This window comes from Thamnophis sirtalis, unplaced genomic scaffold (assembly GCF_051295495.1).
Source record: "Thamnophis sirtalis isolate CommonGarterSnake01/CBP01778 unplaced genomic scaffold, rThaSir2_p1.2 scaffold_3, whole genome shotgun sequence".
In the NCBI taxonomy this organism is placed as follows: Eukaryota; Metazoa; Chordata; class Lepidosauria; order Squamata; family Natricidae; genus Thamnophis; species Thamnophis sirtalis.
Window position 1 is genome coordinate 66,203,853 of NW_028261383.1, and position 17,275 is coordinate 66,221,127.

Genomic DNA, 17,275 nt, shown 5'->3' on the forward strand with positions numbered 1-17,275 from the left:
CATATTTGTGTATAATTAAGCAACCCAGGCCGCCAAACCATTACTGGTTCGGCCAAACCTGCCCGAACTGACAGGAACCCATCACTGCTTGGAGGTCTTCTAGTCCAATCCCCTGCTCAGGCAGAAAAATTTATACTGTTTCAGACAAATGGTTGTCCAATCTCTTCTTAAAAACTTCCAGTGTTGGAGCATTCACAGCTTCTGGAGGCAAGGTGTTCCACTGATTATTTGTTCTAACTGACAGGAAATTTCTCCTTAGTTCTAGGTTGCTTCTCTCCTATAGTTTCCATCCATTGCTTCTTGTCCTGCCCTCAGGTGCTTTGGAGAATAACTGGACTCCCTCTTCTTTGTGGCAGCCCCTGAGATGTTCTTTCTCCTGAGATATGAAATTGTTAGTGGGATTTCTTTTTCTGTTTTTGTTTATTGTGCACTGCTCAGATTCCTAGTGATTAAGAAAGTATACAAAAACGGAAAGCTAAATAAATAAATAAACGAATGATTTGCTGGTTTAGAAATTAAACTTAAAACACATGAATCCATAGCTTAAATGCATTTCAGTATACACAAATGTGACCATGATGCTTGGCTGGCGATATTTTCACTGTGTTCATATGTTCCAAATAATTTTCCACTTGGGGAATATAACAAAGTCGTTCATTATTTGCACCCATGCACCATGTATCCACCAGAAATAGATTGGGGTAGATTGAACAGAATGCCTTCATATTCAAGTGGAAATCCATTCCTATAACACTCCTCCATATAACCTTCCTGCATCTCTCAAAATCTGTTCTGGGGGTTTCAGAGATCACTTTCTTCCGTTTCCTGATGTGAAGTAACTTTGAGTCATAGAAATACATAGTGCTTCTCATGGACTCCAATAGAAACTAAATAGGTAGCCATGCTCATTAACTCCATAATTACGGTTTACGGTTTATTAGGATTTGTATGCCGCCCACTCTCGAGAGACTCAGGGCGGCTTACAGATAAATTGTCTACTATGGAATAAGGGTCTACTTTCTATCATATACAACAGGCAGTATGCTACCCAATATCAATGCTGTTCATGTTGCTTCCCTATTTAGTTTGATTGGCCTTAATTGAGAATGTTCCCTTATGACTCTCCCTTAATCAGAAGGGCAGCATCTTGCTGCAGTATAAATGGAAGTCATCAAGATGCAATTGCTATTCAGTAGGAAGGCCACCAGAACATACAATGGGATGATAGCCTGGGCAGCAATTTGTTAAGCTAGCAGAGAATCTGATATGGATGAAGTGAAGCTTTAAGAATGCTGTTTTCACAAGTGGGAGTTTCAGACAAGAAGGGAGAAGTTACAGCATCATTGAAAAGAAAACAACAGTTACTAAAACGGATAAAGAACAAAGAAGTGTAATAAGCTATCTTTCTGGGGAAGAGGAGTGTGAAACTAAAACAATCACAAGAGTGCTGTGCATTATTTCCTTTTTTGAAACCCACCGTCCCAAGGTGACATCTTTCTGAGCAAACTGCTAAGATTTAATGTGTCCTGCTCCAGTACTACTGAACATAGCATTGTCAAACAAGATTACATGTCAGAACTCCATTGTACTTTGAGAGCAGTGAACTTGGCTCTTCTTCTGTTGTTTCAAAGCACTTCATTGCACCAAAACATTCAATTTGTGAAAGATCAAAGGAGAGTCAAATAAAGGCAATGGTATTCATTAGCTAAGGGATATAAATAAGTTTAAAAACGCTAAGAGTGAAAGAAAGAGGGAAAGTAGACAGGATATATAAACACAGAATAGATAAGATAACAAACAAAGAAATATTTGAGATTAACTAAAAATTAACTTCTTTCCCAAGTGTTAAATTGGAATAGATTAAATAATGTGCTTACGTTGCATTTATTTCAGTAATCATATGTCAGTATTTATTGTTGGTAGGGAAAGGAAAGACATTTGTTAAAAAGTAGTAGTATGTGATTGTTCAACATATTGGGCACATCATCCTCGTCCATTTTGTTCTTTTAAGATGCTGAGTAGAGAAGGGCCACTTGGTGTCCTATTTTCCATCTTCCTTCTTTCTGTTGTTATGTTACAAACAAGAGTTAGGGCTAGAATAAGCAGAAGACACTCCCTTAGGAACTACCTGTGTTCATTATCCACATGCTCTGGAAAGCTCTGTATCTTTTGATAAGAAGAATGGATGTTAGTTCTTGCCTTTTGTTTGCGAATGTGTCTCCCTATTTTAAAAGTTAAAACTGGCTCTATTTTATATGCCATGATGGGTTTCTTCAACATTAGTGCACTCTATAAACTGGCATATTTTTACAAAGAGCAACAATGTCTATTCAATAGTACTGGACATGCTGTGGTTGCTTTAATAGTAATAAATGAAATAATTTACTACATAGAGGATACAGTCATACTTGTAGAAAATAAAAATAGCTCCATTTCACTATCGTTTTTTGTTGGATCATCAGATGGAAAGATAGGCATTATTGACAGGATTACACAAAGATGTCAGGAGTGGAACACAATCCTGTTACATTGCCATAATTGTTAACTTTTCTTCAACATGTCAAATCTACATTTAGAGTTCCCATAATTCTACCTCTTAGAATGGAATACATGAAATGTTAGATAAAGCACTGAGATTCTTCTAACAATTTTGAACAATGCTTTAGTCACTCTAGCCTAGTGATTCACATCTAGAAAGTCTTTTATCAAAAACATTCCTGAACTTGGCCCATCTGCATCCTAGACCGCATGCTATTGTGGAATAGACACCATACTTATAAGCTGTCATGGGTACATGTACAGGTGACCTGTCAAATCTATTACTCTGCTGTATGGCCCTGAATAATTCACATCTCACCTAATAAATAAAATATATAACTCTAGACTTATGAGCCACCTCTGAGTATAATATATAGCTGTTTTGTGATACGTACTAAGCAAAATATCTGAACTGTGTGTCCTGTCCCCGCCCCCCTCTCTCTCACACACACATACACTATGGGTGTTAGAAGTCTTTATTGAGGCTTCCAAGCTCTAAATAGTCTTCCTCAGAAACTTCGCATGACCACAAGTAAGGTCCAATAGGCTATTCAAGGAAAATCTCTTGCCAGTCCAGAGGGCAAAGACAAGTCCAGAGTTCAAGGGGCAAAACCTAAAGTTCAAGGGTCGAGAGTCTAAGTCCAGCAATTAAGGCAAGAATCACAGTGAGCAAAGAATGCACAGCAAGGAAATGGACATGTTCCCAGCATCGTTTTAATCTCCATATTGGGTGCACATATGGGAGACTTAAAGGGCCAGTCAGATTGTCCTTGGGAAAAATCTATTTGTGTGATTGCTCTGACTTGATGGCACATAATCAGTCAATCAATCCAGTTCTCTGATAGAAGCATCCATGAGCTGAGACTAATAGGTTTTCTGAATAATATAAATAATATGTTTTTAAGAGAAGAGTTCAGTGGGAACTCGTTTTAGAGTAATTGGAGAACAATGTCCCAAAATGGTTCAAAAACACTTAAAAATTATAACTCAATTGAACAGTTTTAAAAAACTTCAGTTATAGTTGCAGTAAAAGGAGGGGAAAGAAATACTCAAAGAAAAATTAATATTGTTATTGTGCAAATTATGTTTTTGGATCTCCCATCCATTTTCTATATTTTTTTCACTGGATATAGAAAACATGACATTCTTTTCTACATTATAACTATATGAATCATATTTCGTCATATCAATTACAAAACTGGTTGTAGATTGTAAAATGGTAGTTACTTTCCTATGCGAAGTGGACTTAGTAATATTTATTTTCCAGGATTGTTCTTGGGGGCTTTTCTTTTTTGGCTTAGAACCATTAGGGAGCTTTTCCACTATCAGTATAATTTATACTATTATTCTGAAATAAATATCTAAGGATATAACATTTTACTTACTAAATATTCACAAGGAAATAACATTTTAAAATAAAACCTACAGTCATACATACTGCCTCCATCTCACCAAATCCTTTAAAAACTTTGCATGATCTTATGGACATTAGAAAATATCCTTTCTTTTGCCAAAAAAGATTAGTGTGCAAATCTCTTTTGGAATTTGCACATGACTATTATTATATAGTATAGATAAAAAGAAAAAAATTCCTCAGAATCGTGAGAGAGTCAAATAAATTAATATCTAAGAACTCAAGCAGATAACAGCTATGTTCTCACATTTCTTCTGCAGCCTTTCATAGTAATTAGTCAGTTATAAAATAAAGCTAAATAATTGCTTATCATCGTTGAGAAGTTTTAATTGGTCATATGTGGGCTTTTCTGGATGCACAGACATGATTCTTAAGTTGTGGTGGACTAATTTTGTTTCTGAAATTAATGTTGGATGTATTTTTGAATCAATTTAGGTTGGAATTGATTTTTAGAATAAACTCTTGGCATGGAAAACAATTTTTGAATGGATGATTTAATTTACCCAGAGACTTTAAAAGGGGAACCAAGCCTTCTGAGAATAGCTAGGTGTACAACCTAAACATTTCAGTCCAGGCAGACAATCAAATAGTAGAGTTGTAAAACCAAGAACCCATTGATTTGCACCAGTAATGAAATGTTATGAGCCCTGTTTTAAAATTTAGTCCTGAAAATAGAGATGGGGAACTCTGCACTGCATATCAGACATTAATACAATCAAAGAGTCCTCCACTCCTCTGCTCTCAACAGAATACCTTATGCCACCAGACTTGAAATTTTGGGCTTAGACAACTTCGGTCTGACCTAAGCGTAGTACATAAAATTATCCGCTACAATGTCCTACCTCTCAATGACTACTTCAGCTTCAACCACAATAATACCCGAGCACACACTAAATACAAACTTAAGGTAAACCGCTCCAAATTTGAGTGCAGAGAATATGATTTCTGCAATAGAGTGCTCTACGCCTGGAATGCTCTACCTCAGTGTTTTTCAACCTTTTTTCATGAAAAAAATCACGAGGCACACCACCATTAGAAAATGTTAAAAAAAATTAACTCTGTGCCTATATTGACTATATATAAGGTGTTTTTCCCACGGCACACCTTATACTATGTCACGGCACACTAGTGTGCCGCGGCACAGTGGTTGAAAAACACTGCTCTACCTGACTCTCTGGTTTCTTCCCCAAACCCCCAAAACTTTAATCTTAGACTGTCTATAGTCGACCTCATCCCATTCCTAAGAGATCTGTAAAGGGCGTGCATAAGTGCACCATAAGTCCTAATGTTTCTGTCTTAATGTTTCTTTTTATTCGTATCCATTTCATGTATCCAAAATCATGTTTATGCTTATATATGTTGTCTAATACACAGTTGACAAAATAAAATAAAATAAAAATACTTGGAGTTTTCATGTCTAAAATAAGCTAGTCTAAACTACGAAATACTGAATTTATGTCTTAAAGATTGCTTCATGCATGTCTAATCTGCAGTATCATTCAGTATTTGCCATGAAGCACCCTGACTTTTCATTGACTTCCTGTGTCATAGACACATACCCTAGAATGTGTAATGAAACAGTTCTGCCTGATGATAAGCTTTATACTGTTGTTTATACATTTGCTCTCTTACATTGTTACTAGGCCCATTAGACTTAACAAGCCTATGCATATTATTCTTAGACACATGAAGGATCAAAACAAGAAGGTGGCCAACCTGAAGCACAATCAACAAATAGAAAAGAAGAAGAATGCCCAATTGCTAGAAGAAGTTCGGAGGCGTGAAGACAGTATGACAGACAATGCCCAACATTTGCAGGTAGGTTGCTTTACTTTTTTAAAAACAAAAAAAACCTACCATACTAAATATTTTACAGTGTGTCTACACATGACTGGGCTGTCAATCCAAATAACACAAATACTTCATTGCTAGTGACTGATAAACTACTGCTTTTTCTTGATTGGCAAATGTTTGGTTACATGGATCCGATATATCCCATATATAAATCTTTTGGTATCTTTTGTCTTTGTTTATTTAAGAAAAAGTTCTGTATCCTTGGATTTGTCACAGATCTTACCTAAGAAATTGGTTAAGTGGGGTACATAAAAATCTGCGCCCCACTAAATGGTAGCAAAGATGCAGACTTTTTGTTTATTTAGACAATTTATACACTTGCCTGTTTCCCCAAAGTGACTTTGGGAGGTGTATAGATATTTATTACTTTCCTGCCCCCTCCCAATAATTGTTTTATAAAAAGCAGAATCCAATTTTAAAAAATATATTATATTCTAAGAGATTAGTTCCTATAACTTTAACCTTAGTCAAAGAGGAGGATTTTGCAAGGTGTAGTTATCAGTCCATGATTCAAGAACATTTATCTATGAAAACTAGAGGTAGTTGATCTTACAGACCTTTGATGGCAGCAAAAAGATAGCAATTTTTGCTCCCTTTTATTGCCATCTGGTGGTTTTTCACACTTTGCAGTCCAGACCCCATTCTTTTCTTTTTCTTTTTCTTTTTCTTTAACATGTGCAAAACTTTTCAGGGATATACCCAGTGGTGGGGTTCAATTTTTTTACTACAGTTTCTGTGGGTGTGGCAGGGAAAGGATATGTAAAATCTCAATTCCCTCCCCACTCCAGGGAAAGGTTACTACAAAATCCCCAATTCCTCCCAGTCAGCTGGGACTCAGGAGGCACAGAATAGATGGGAGTGGGGCCATTCAGAGGTGGTGTTTACCAGTTCTCCAGAACTGGTCAGAACCTGCTGAATACCACCTCTGGGTATACCCCAAGCTTTTATTCTGTGGAAGGGAAAACATGGTTTAAAAGAAAGTAAAAGAAGCTTCTAGTGTAGATAGATCTTGGTCTGAAAGGCCAGTGAAATACATTATGAGAATATTAGTCTGAATCAGAGGTGGTATTAAGCAGGTTCTGACCAGTTCTGGAGAATCAGTAGCAGAAATTTTGAGTAGTTCGGAGAACTGGTAAATACTATCTCTGACTGGCCTCAACCCCAACTATTCCCTGCCTCCCAGTCCCAACTGATCAGGAGGGAATGGAGATTTTTCAGCAACCTTCCCCTGCAGTGGGGAGGGAATTGAGATTTTACAGTATCCTTACCCTGCCACCCCCATCAAGACATGCCCACCAAGCCACACCATGCCTACCATGCCATGCCCACCACACCATGCCCACAGAACCGGTAGTAAAAAAAAATGAATCCCACCACTGGTATGAATCCATGGATAACAAGTGGGATTCACAAGCAAGAAGACAAGGTAGAAGTCCATAGTAGGGTTGGGTTTACAAACATGCAAAGAAAGATCTCAATTTAAGAGCAAGTTCTAAAACATAGGTCTCTAGTTCACTGAAAACATTAGGCAGGTTGATATATCTGTGGTCTACAAATCTTAGATCAGAAGGTTTGGTTCTCAGGCAGCATATTTTGTCTATTTTTCTGTCTTCAAGTTAGGCATTCTTTGCTTGCAGTTGCAGTAGTAGATCTTTAAAACTTTCCCCAGATAAAAGATGGTTGACCCATTTATTGCTCCATCTCCTCTTTCTTGTAAATTAAAGGTATATGGTATTCAAAGCTATTTAGATAATTTGGCACTGTTTTAAAAATACTTTCTGTGTATGTTCTACCCTTCTTGAAAATAAAAATATAACAGTGTTAGTTAACCATCAGTGTGCTGTCTTTAGGTAACATTTTAAACCAGCTGCCTGAAACATTGTTCATTATCTGTGAACACAAGGAAATGGAGATGAGCACTGTCTATAGAGCTGGAAACGATTAGCATACATATGCGGGGGAATCTTTATCCTTATCCCACATTACATTAATGTATATGTCTATTTAGAAGGAGTTTCAAAAGCTTCCGCCTCTGAAAAAAGTGATTGAATTAACTTTGCAAATCTTAACATAAACTAGTGAACATGCCCAATGAGTAGATGAGATAAGGCCCTTTCAAGTTGCTCCACTACTTGACCTTCTCTTGAGTGGCACTCAGGCACAATATTATGCTCAGGGAGTTCATTAGACTCCCACTTTTCCAGTATTTAACAACATGGGAAAATATCACTGTTTTGTCCAATTTTGTTGATTTACTTTTAATGATATTTGTATTAATTTTATTCATATAAAGTTTATGTTAGATTTCATATTTTGATTTATTGTTGCGTGATCCACTACTACTATTACTACTATTACTACTATTACTACTATTACTACTACTACTACTACTACTACTACTACTACTACTGCTACTAATCAGAGCCATGCGCCTAAATAAAAACACAGACATCCAATAAAGGAGAATATTTCTAGCTCAATGGTGCTCTGAGCTTCGTTGTTTTCTTGCAGATGGTTCAGTACACAAACTAGATATCATCACGAGTGCTAGACAATGTTACCTAGTTTGGGCAATGAAACGTCTGTGAGAAAACAACCATGCTCAGGGAGCACCAAGGACCCCTCACACAGATATCCAAACACCATCTAAAAGTTAGCTTATGTGAAGATCTAAGAAGGTGGACTTTAGATAACCTCAACAATCATTACAGTTTAGGGAATGTTAAGATCAGCATTTTGAAATACGCTTATTGGCTCTTATTCTGTACAAGTGACATAAAATTGGAATTATATGCAAAGTTTTGGCACCCTACCATATGAAGATAAGTGACTTACTATATCAGCATTAGTCTTCACATATCTTAAGGGGGCAATCCTATAACTGATCTCGGTAGTCTGATTTAGAGAACAATGGATAATTAGGTATTTTAGGTATTTAGGTATTTATTGGGATTTGTATGCCGCCCTTTTCCCTGAGGGGACTCAGGGCGGCTTACAACGACAAGGGAGGGGAGGTGCAAGGTCAAAAACAAAACAATATGTGAACAACAGAAAAGTAATAAAAACCCAACTTTCATTCAACAGTCAAACACTCGGGCGGGTAATTAGGAACCTATCCCCAGGCCTGCTGGGAGAGCCAGATCTTAAGGGCCAGATCTTTAGGTCATTTGGGCTAGTTCTCCAGATGGCATGCAAATCAGATTTTTGCAAACAATACTTTGGTCATTGCTGCCAAATCTGGCTCAGCCATCAGTAAGGAATCCAGGATCATTTCCAAGTTGTACACCTGGCCAAAGGAGGAGTGCAAGTCTGTTGTATGCTATTATCCAGAGCAGCTTCTTCTCAATCCAGTGCATCGGTATTTTTTCCAAGATTAAGTTTCACTTCCTCTTTTCCACTCAGTTCAGAATCAATTCCAGACACTTGTTTAAGAGTTTCTTAACCTTTCTAAGAATGGTGGTAAAAAACAGAAAAGGAGACCTATTTGTCACCGGCAACTTAATAACACTGAAATCTCCATCTCTAGGCAGTTCTTGGCGGATTCATTTAAAACTGAATAGGATTGGGATTCTTGCTTGCCTTAGACAAAGGCCACTTGAAGAAGAGAAATTCTACTATGAACATCTCTTGAAACAGATTACATCAGAAGTGTGCTTCCTAAACTCAGGCCAGATGTTGGAAGAAGAGATGGTGATAAATAGTAACAGCTGCCAATTAGAAATTAGGACTTGTACTCTCACTATCCAGTAAGTTAGCAGAACAAATGAAGGCCATTCCAAAGCAGAATTATGAAGAGAGTGGGATAAATCTATATAATTGATTTGTTCCAAGTCACCAGTTCTTCACTTTTGGCCTGGAGGCGTTTATCAACCATAATTGGAAAAGGTCCAGAGAATAGGTGGTGGGATGCAAACTTCCTGGCTAGTTTATCCATATTCTTTGGATGAATTAGATAATGTGCATCTTTCCCAATTTGATGTGTTGATATTAGACTGATTATAATTGCAAACTGATTACAGAGTAATTTCAAAGTCAGCACAGGGCTCACCAGATATATATAATAACAATAGCACTTAGAAGTATATTCCACTTTACAGTGCTTTACAGCCCTCTCCAAGTGGTTTACAGAGTCAGCATATTTCCCCCAATAATCTGGGTCTTCATTTTACTCATCTCAGAAGGATGGAAGGCTGAGTCAACCTTGAACTGGTGAGATTCAAACTGCCAAACTTCAGGCAGCCAGTAGTCAGCAGAAGTAGCATGCAGTACTGCACTCTAACACCGTGGCTCAAATAAGGTTTTTTTCATAACATAATAGCATTGATGATCAGCATTGTGCAGATGTAAAGACCATGAAGCTTTTGAACCTACTGTCACTGAGTAATATTTAAGATAATGATACACACAATGAGGGTGGTTTTTTTTTTGGCTACTCACAAACCTAATAATTTAAGATTGAGTAAGCTGCTACAATTAAACTATGATTATGTACTTCTGGGAGTTTTGCCATTACTTCTCTGTATTGTGATACAAGTGGAAAACTCAAGGCAGATGAGAATATTATGTTGGCTACTCATCTTTCCTGTTTTTCTAGTTTATCCCTGGTGACTTAGATAATTGAGGAATAGCTGAAATCTGATGGAATTGGCCTTTCGCCATAGTTGATGGGTGACCATGTTTTATATGGGTCTACTTTTTAACTAAAGTGGTAAACCATCAGGTGAAGCCTTTTTCAAATCATTTTTGAAAAAAATCTTCTGCTACATTTGCTGTAACATTTATGATATTCCATGCAATATTAATGTATTATGATGTTGAACTTTAAATTTGATCTTACAGACCACACAGAAATACTCAGTATATTTGGCTGAGTTGCACACTCAGTTTTCTTTATTTAAATCTCAAACACCTTTTCTGTCTTCAGCAAATTTTCTTTTTCTTTTTGGAAATTCAGTCTCATATTATATCCAAATAGACAACGATTGTCATTTTTGGTCAAGCTCCATTTTAATGCTTCTCTCTCCCCAGTATAATAAATTAATGAAACAACATATGAAGAAATGTAACAGCCAATATTTTATGCCAATAAAATATCCTTAGAATTCTCTCCAATTCATTGTCTAAAATCTAAAGTATATTTTTAAATATTTCCATTTTTTAAAAATAAAATCCTCGGAGATAGTACATTTTCTTCTTTTCTCATGGTTAAGATAAAGTATGATTAGCTTGACAAACTAAAGTATATTTTGGAATGCTTTCATTTTCAAATCAAAAGATCCCTGGGGATAATATGGTTAGTTTTTTTCCAGTAGTTAAAATGACCACTGAGATTTCCATACATGCTAAATAAAACAAAGGAGAAAGAATAAAAGAACATGACAGATCAGCAAAATGTGTACCCTTGTGATTATTTGCTTCTCTAATTATTGCTTCCTTGACCTATAACCACAATTGAGCCCAAAATTATGCTTATAAGTTGTGCTGGTTGTTAAGTGAGCCACACATGTGATCACCTCACTTAATGACCACAATCCTTGAAGTCTGGGGGTTGGAAAAGTTCTGGGAAACCTGGTGCAGGCCCAAGCATGCATTGCAGTATCTCCGTAAATCATGCATAGCCTCCCCTGGACCTTTTTTGAGGCACTCCATGCTGCATTTCCCATTCTGCTGGATCCCACACCCTTGGGCCTTTCCCCCCATCGCACTTTGGCCCATTTATCTTTTTCAAAGATTGTTTTTGGGCTAAAGTAGAAACTGGTTGATTATAATGGTGGGTGCCAAGCGCCCAAATTTTGTTCATATGACAGCCAAGACGCTGTAGCAGCCATGACTTTCAGTACAAGTTATAAGTCCTTTCAGCACCATAATTGTGAATGGTCACTGAACAAATGGTGATAAGTTGGGGACTACCTAATTTTTTCCAAGAAAGGAAAAATTACTAATAACACAAAAATCCTTGATAGTGCAACATTTCTCAACTTTGACATCTTTCAAATGGGTGGATTTCCACTCCAAGAATTTAAGAAAGTTGAAGTCCACTCATCTTAAATTTGTCAAAGTTGTGAGAAGCACTGCTATTGTATGTTACTAATTTCATATACTTCAGTGAGATTTCTCTTTCTATGCATAATGGATTTTTTTTTGTTAGCCTTGTCCATGTGGTTTTACATTTAGCATATCTTTTTATCTTTTCTTCATAAGAAAAGAACTGTATATATAAATTAGCTTTAATGTATTCATTTCCTTTGTCAGTCTGTCTTAAAGCTCTGATTAAGTTTTCTTTAGAAAAGCAAACTCTTGCCATTCATGATTTATTTCAACAGATTTAAAAATATTAGCATAATTACAAAACATAGACAATCAGAAGTTGAACTTAGCTCATTTAAAGATAGCTAAACATGATAACTTACATATATGTGAATATCATAGTCAAATGTGAATTTGATTTTTACCATAGATGACTATTAAAGTATTTTCTTTTCTTGGCCAGTAAAGATTCCATTAAATTCCATTAATTTATGTATAAAACCTTTGCCAATGTAGTATTACTGTAGTGGGAGAAACATCTTTCACTGATTTCAATAGAAGGGAAGACTTAATAAATGTTCTAAAGACACAGAATTTGATTGATATGACTGAAAGCAAGAGCCAAATTTGAGGTTTTATACTATTTGATTGAATATTGCAGGTTTATGCTATTTTGCAGAATTAAAGGGACTCCATTAATGTAATACTCGTGTAATACTCACTTCATGTTATTTTCTTCAAGGAAATATAAAATTAACATTTTACTTTCATAATAAAGTAATGTCCTTTTATGGGACTTATTCCAAGTTAGCTATTCATTTCTCTGGAGAAAGTCCAACTGAAGTCAGATCAGTTGCATGGATTGCATGGTCAAGGAATCCATTGCATTGTTGAGTTCTGGAGTTGAGTTTTCTCCTGGATTTTTCTCTGGAAGTCATAAATAAATAATAAACAATGGAAAAACTTTACTTACACATGAATCTATGTGAAGATATTCATATAAAACATACATTTGAGAGTTCTAATCTCTTCCAGTGAATGTTACACTTGCTTAGAATATTGAACTTTTGAGCCAAATCTTAGGTGACAAGATAATTTGACATGGGCAATGTTCAGAAGATTGATGAGGAAATAGATTGTTGCAAGCAAGAAGCTACTTAGAGGATAAGAGCTAGAAACATGATCTCTCAGACCATGGACAGCTCCAAAAACAATATCTCAAAATTCACTGTCCTTGTATCTATATGAAGATCTTGAAGATGGTTCTGAGTTTCGCTCCTTGATGCAGTGTTTTTGAAATGCACCCAAATTTTAGTGATGCTCAGGACAAAGAAAATTCCAGAGAAGGTTGCTTTCTAATGCCCATATTGTTCTTTATTAATGAATTAGTTTATTGGAAAAAAAATGCTTTATATCTGGAAGATTTTATATGAGAATCAAGCATATATAGACCTTGTAACAACCTTGGTAATGTTATGCATTTTAAAGCTTTAACCACTAAAAATAATAAATCTCATTTCATTAAGTAGCCCTAACTTTCTTATTGATATGGTTTTGGTTTTTACCAGAGCTTTTCCACATGCCTTACAAAATAAATAAATAAATATGATCAAATGTTCCAAGAGTTATAGATCATAGGAAAAATAAAACAAAAATGCCAAGAAGTTATCATATGATTGTCTTCATCTTTTTGGTATTTATGTAAGAATCCACACCTGTAGTAGTTTTGAGCATAATTCTGTTCAACACAGATTTAAAAATAGCATTTTTCTTTCTTTTTTTATTAACCACATTTTTTCTAATCCAGAAGTAATTATCACAACTTTACAACACAGTATAAATGCAAAAACTATAGCACAACTGGAAAAATACTCAATACAGTCAAAATATCGGATGAAACTATTATTTTAATGAAAAAACAATGGGCAGTGAAGAATACTGGAAGTTTCACTAATAAATTGGTGTACATTGAATTTTGCAAGACCAATAAGAAAATTTATCCAAGAAGAAACACGTCAGTTTAACATGAAACTTGTGAAAAAGGTAATGGAGGAAAATAAAGGGATTAGTAGAGCAAAATACAAGCTTATAAATACAAGAAAGAAGGCTTTTGTATTAAAACATGAAGATGGCTCTGTGTGTAGAACAAGACAGGAAATGTTAGAAATAATAAATAAAATTCTATACAGAACTCTAAAAAGATCAAGATCACTCAAAAATAACAACATCCACAAAAGAGGAAATGCCAGATATCCTAGTGGAGCAAGTATCAAGTTCCATAAAACCAATAAAAAATGGCAAAGCTTCAGGAAATGACTGTGTTACAGTTGAAATGCTGAAAGCTGGTGGTCACAGTTTAGATAGTAACAAAACTATACTTGAGATGCCTCAGAGAAGAAAAAAATACCTAATGCATGGAAAAATGCTGAAGTGATTCTTACACAGAAGAAAGGGATCCAAGATGATTAAAAAAATATTGCCCAATAAACCTTCTTTCAGTCATCTACAAGGTCTTCACCAAGATAATAGTAAAAAGAATATTGTAACCATTAAATGATACAAAGCCAAAGGAAAAGGCAGGGTTCAGAATTGTCTACAGCACAATGTATCACATTCAGGTTGTTCAGCAAGTCATTGAACGGCACAACGAGTTCATCATGCCTCTGTGTATGGCTATCATTGACTAGGAAAAGGCGTTTGACTCAATATTCCAGCAAGCAATAATTAATGCATTGCTCCTCTGAGGTGTAGACACGGCTTTCATGAACTTACTACAATCAATATATAAAAACAATTTGCCTTAATGATCTTAATGTGGAAATCAACATAGAACGAAGTGTATGATATGGCAATACAATATCACCTATACTTTTCTCAGCCTGCCTTGAAGAAGTATTTCACAAACAAGACTGGGAAAAAGATGGTATAAAAATCAATGGTGCCTATTTAAATCATTTACGATTGCAGATGATGATGTTATCTTCTCACAAGATCCCGAATAGCTACAAAGACACATTCAGGCACTGCACAAAGCAGGAGAACCATTTAGCTTAAAAATAAACCTGAAAAAGAGCCAGGTTATGTTTAATAAATTCACTAAAGAAATAAAAAATATATATCTGGAGAAGAACTAGACATGGTAGACCATTACATATACTTTGGCCTCAATGGAAGGTGATACAATAAAGGAAATTGAATGTTGTGTTAAATGTGATTGGCCAAGTATTCAGCAAGCTAAGACTAATTTTCAAGAACAGTCCCACTATGCCTGAAGACAAAAGTTTTTGATAAGTGTGTGCTACCTGCACTAACATACGGTGGTGAAACAGGGACACTAACCTCACAAACAGTACAAAAAGCTATGAGTGGTGCAAAGAGGAAAGATACATGATCGGCATTACAAGACAAGATAGAAAGACCCGCACATGGATTAAATAACAAACAGAAGTATACAATATCATCAAGAGAGTAAAAGAATTGAAATAGAAATGGGCTGGTCACAGAGGAAGAAGAACAGATGGCAGGTGGACCAAGGAAGTCATAGAATGGGTCCTACTGCATAAAAAGTGTCCACGAAAGAGACTAAAACAAGATGGGTCGATGACATCAGCAAGTACAGCAGGCCCAATTGGCAAAAGAAATCTCAGGACTGTATTGGTTGGAAATATGCAGAAGAGCCCATCATCCTGCAGTGGGTTGACAATGGCTAAAACGATGATGATGAAACATGATTTAAACAGTCAATATAATTTGTGATTTGCAGACACTATATGGCTGCTTAAAGCAAGTAAAGAAGATAAAATAATTTACAAGTTATATGAAATCATATTTACACACCCATGTTATCAAATAAGCTATAACCTATTACAATGACTGAACTGATACATATAACTTGTTGATCCAGTTACTGAATGCCATTGTGCCTAAGGATCTTCCTTGTATCTTCAATGCTTATATTCATCTTGAAAGTTTATTTTAATGTAACTGGAATATATGTATGAATACTTGTTAAACATATGTTAAATATATGTAGCTGTAAAGTGAAGTAATCACTAGTTTCATGGTTTCTAGTGATACTACCCTCATCCATCTTGAACCAGATCCCAAAGTAGTTTCTAAACCAGTGCTTCCAGTTGTGAACCACTAAGGGGTGATAGCACAAATGTACAGTTTACCTTTATCAGTTGCATTAACCAAATCAGTAGTTAAACAAAGCTTTGGCCTAAATTTTGCTCAGTCAGGTCATAGAGCTCATTCCTTAGCTATAGATAAACAACCTTAAACAACTATAAGTTAAATGACCTGTTGTCTATTGGAGTATTTAATACATAAGTACTCCGATACATAAGTGTGCACACACAATGCATGCACACCAGTGATAAGATTCAAATAATTTAACAATCGGTTCTCTATCCTAAAGACCAGCTGGGTAGGCATGGATCGGTGGTCATGTGACCATGTGGGCATGGCCAACTCAACATCACTCATGTTGATGGGCGTTTCGCCTTAGCTATTACAATGTGATAAGGGTTAACCAGAGAGGCAGTTTCTGTAAGCAGGGCTATAAAGATTAGGCTAGAAACAACACCAGAATGTTTCCTTCCTTCCTTACAGGATTAGCCCTGTAAAGTGGGGAAAAAACAAAATGAGATTTCTTCCAACAACCGGTTCTCCAAACTGCTTAGAAAGTTAACAACCAGGTCTCCTGAACAGGTGCAGACTGGCTGAATCCCACCACTGATGCACACACACATTATATTCTCTCTCTCTCTCTCTCTCTCTCTCTCTTTCTCTCTCTCTCTCTCTCTCTCTCTCATGCACCCCCCCACCCCACCCCCCCACCCCCACCCACCCACCCCCACCCCCCCCACACAAACACGTATCAGGGAAAATTATCATTGGAAAACTATTCTGTTCTTTCTAATGTATTTGTACTACTTTACAAACCAGTGGAACAATTACACAAATTTCAGCCTCTGTATGGGGATCATAAGTCATGATGGCGGTAAAGCAGTTCATTACATGACCAACCCAATTTTACAATCTTTTTATGTGGTGGTTGTTAAGCAAACATAAAGCAAATGTAGTAGTCATTAAGTGAAAATGGTATTCTTAAGCAAATCCATTATTTGGTATGAGGCATTTTTGCTGATAAATGCTGGGTTTTGGCAAAAAAAGCCCCATCCTAAGTCATAGTCACGTGGTTGCATAGCGCTGGTTGCTGAACACCCAGAATACAACCACATGACCTTGGTGAGAGTGTTGGAACGTTGGAATTTAGATCATAAGTACCTTTTAGAAGGTCCATCGTAAAGTTCACTAAGTGACTGCTTATAAATTGAGGACTGCCTGTAATACGTTATCAGGCTTCTTAAGCCCTTGTTGCTATTCAGGAAAAAATTATTGGAGAGGGATCAGTTTTCCTGGAGGTGATACAGTCTA

General features: G+C 36.2%; 1 protein-coding gene across 3 annotated transcripts in view; it reads left to right on the top strand.

The window, feature by feature from the left end:
* The window catches only part of ERC2 (ELKS/RAB6-interacting/CAST family member 2), a 608,417-nt gene that overhangs the window by 309,864 nt on the left and 281,278 nt on the right, over positions 1–17,275 (top strand). For all 3 annotated transcript variants that reach the window (XR_015695894.1, XR_015695895.1, XM_087709041.1), the window contains one exon: positions 5,635–5,770. Coding sequence is in view for 1 of the 3 variants with exons in the window: in XM_087709041.1 (XP_087565167.1) it covers positions 5,635–5,770 (136 nt within the window). In the remaining 2 variants the exon portion in view is untranslated. The remainder of the gene's footprint in view (positions 1–5,634; positions 5,771–17,275) is intronic.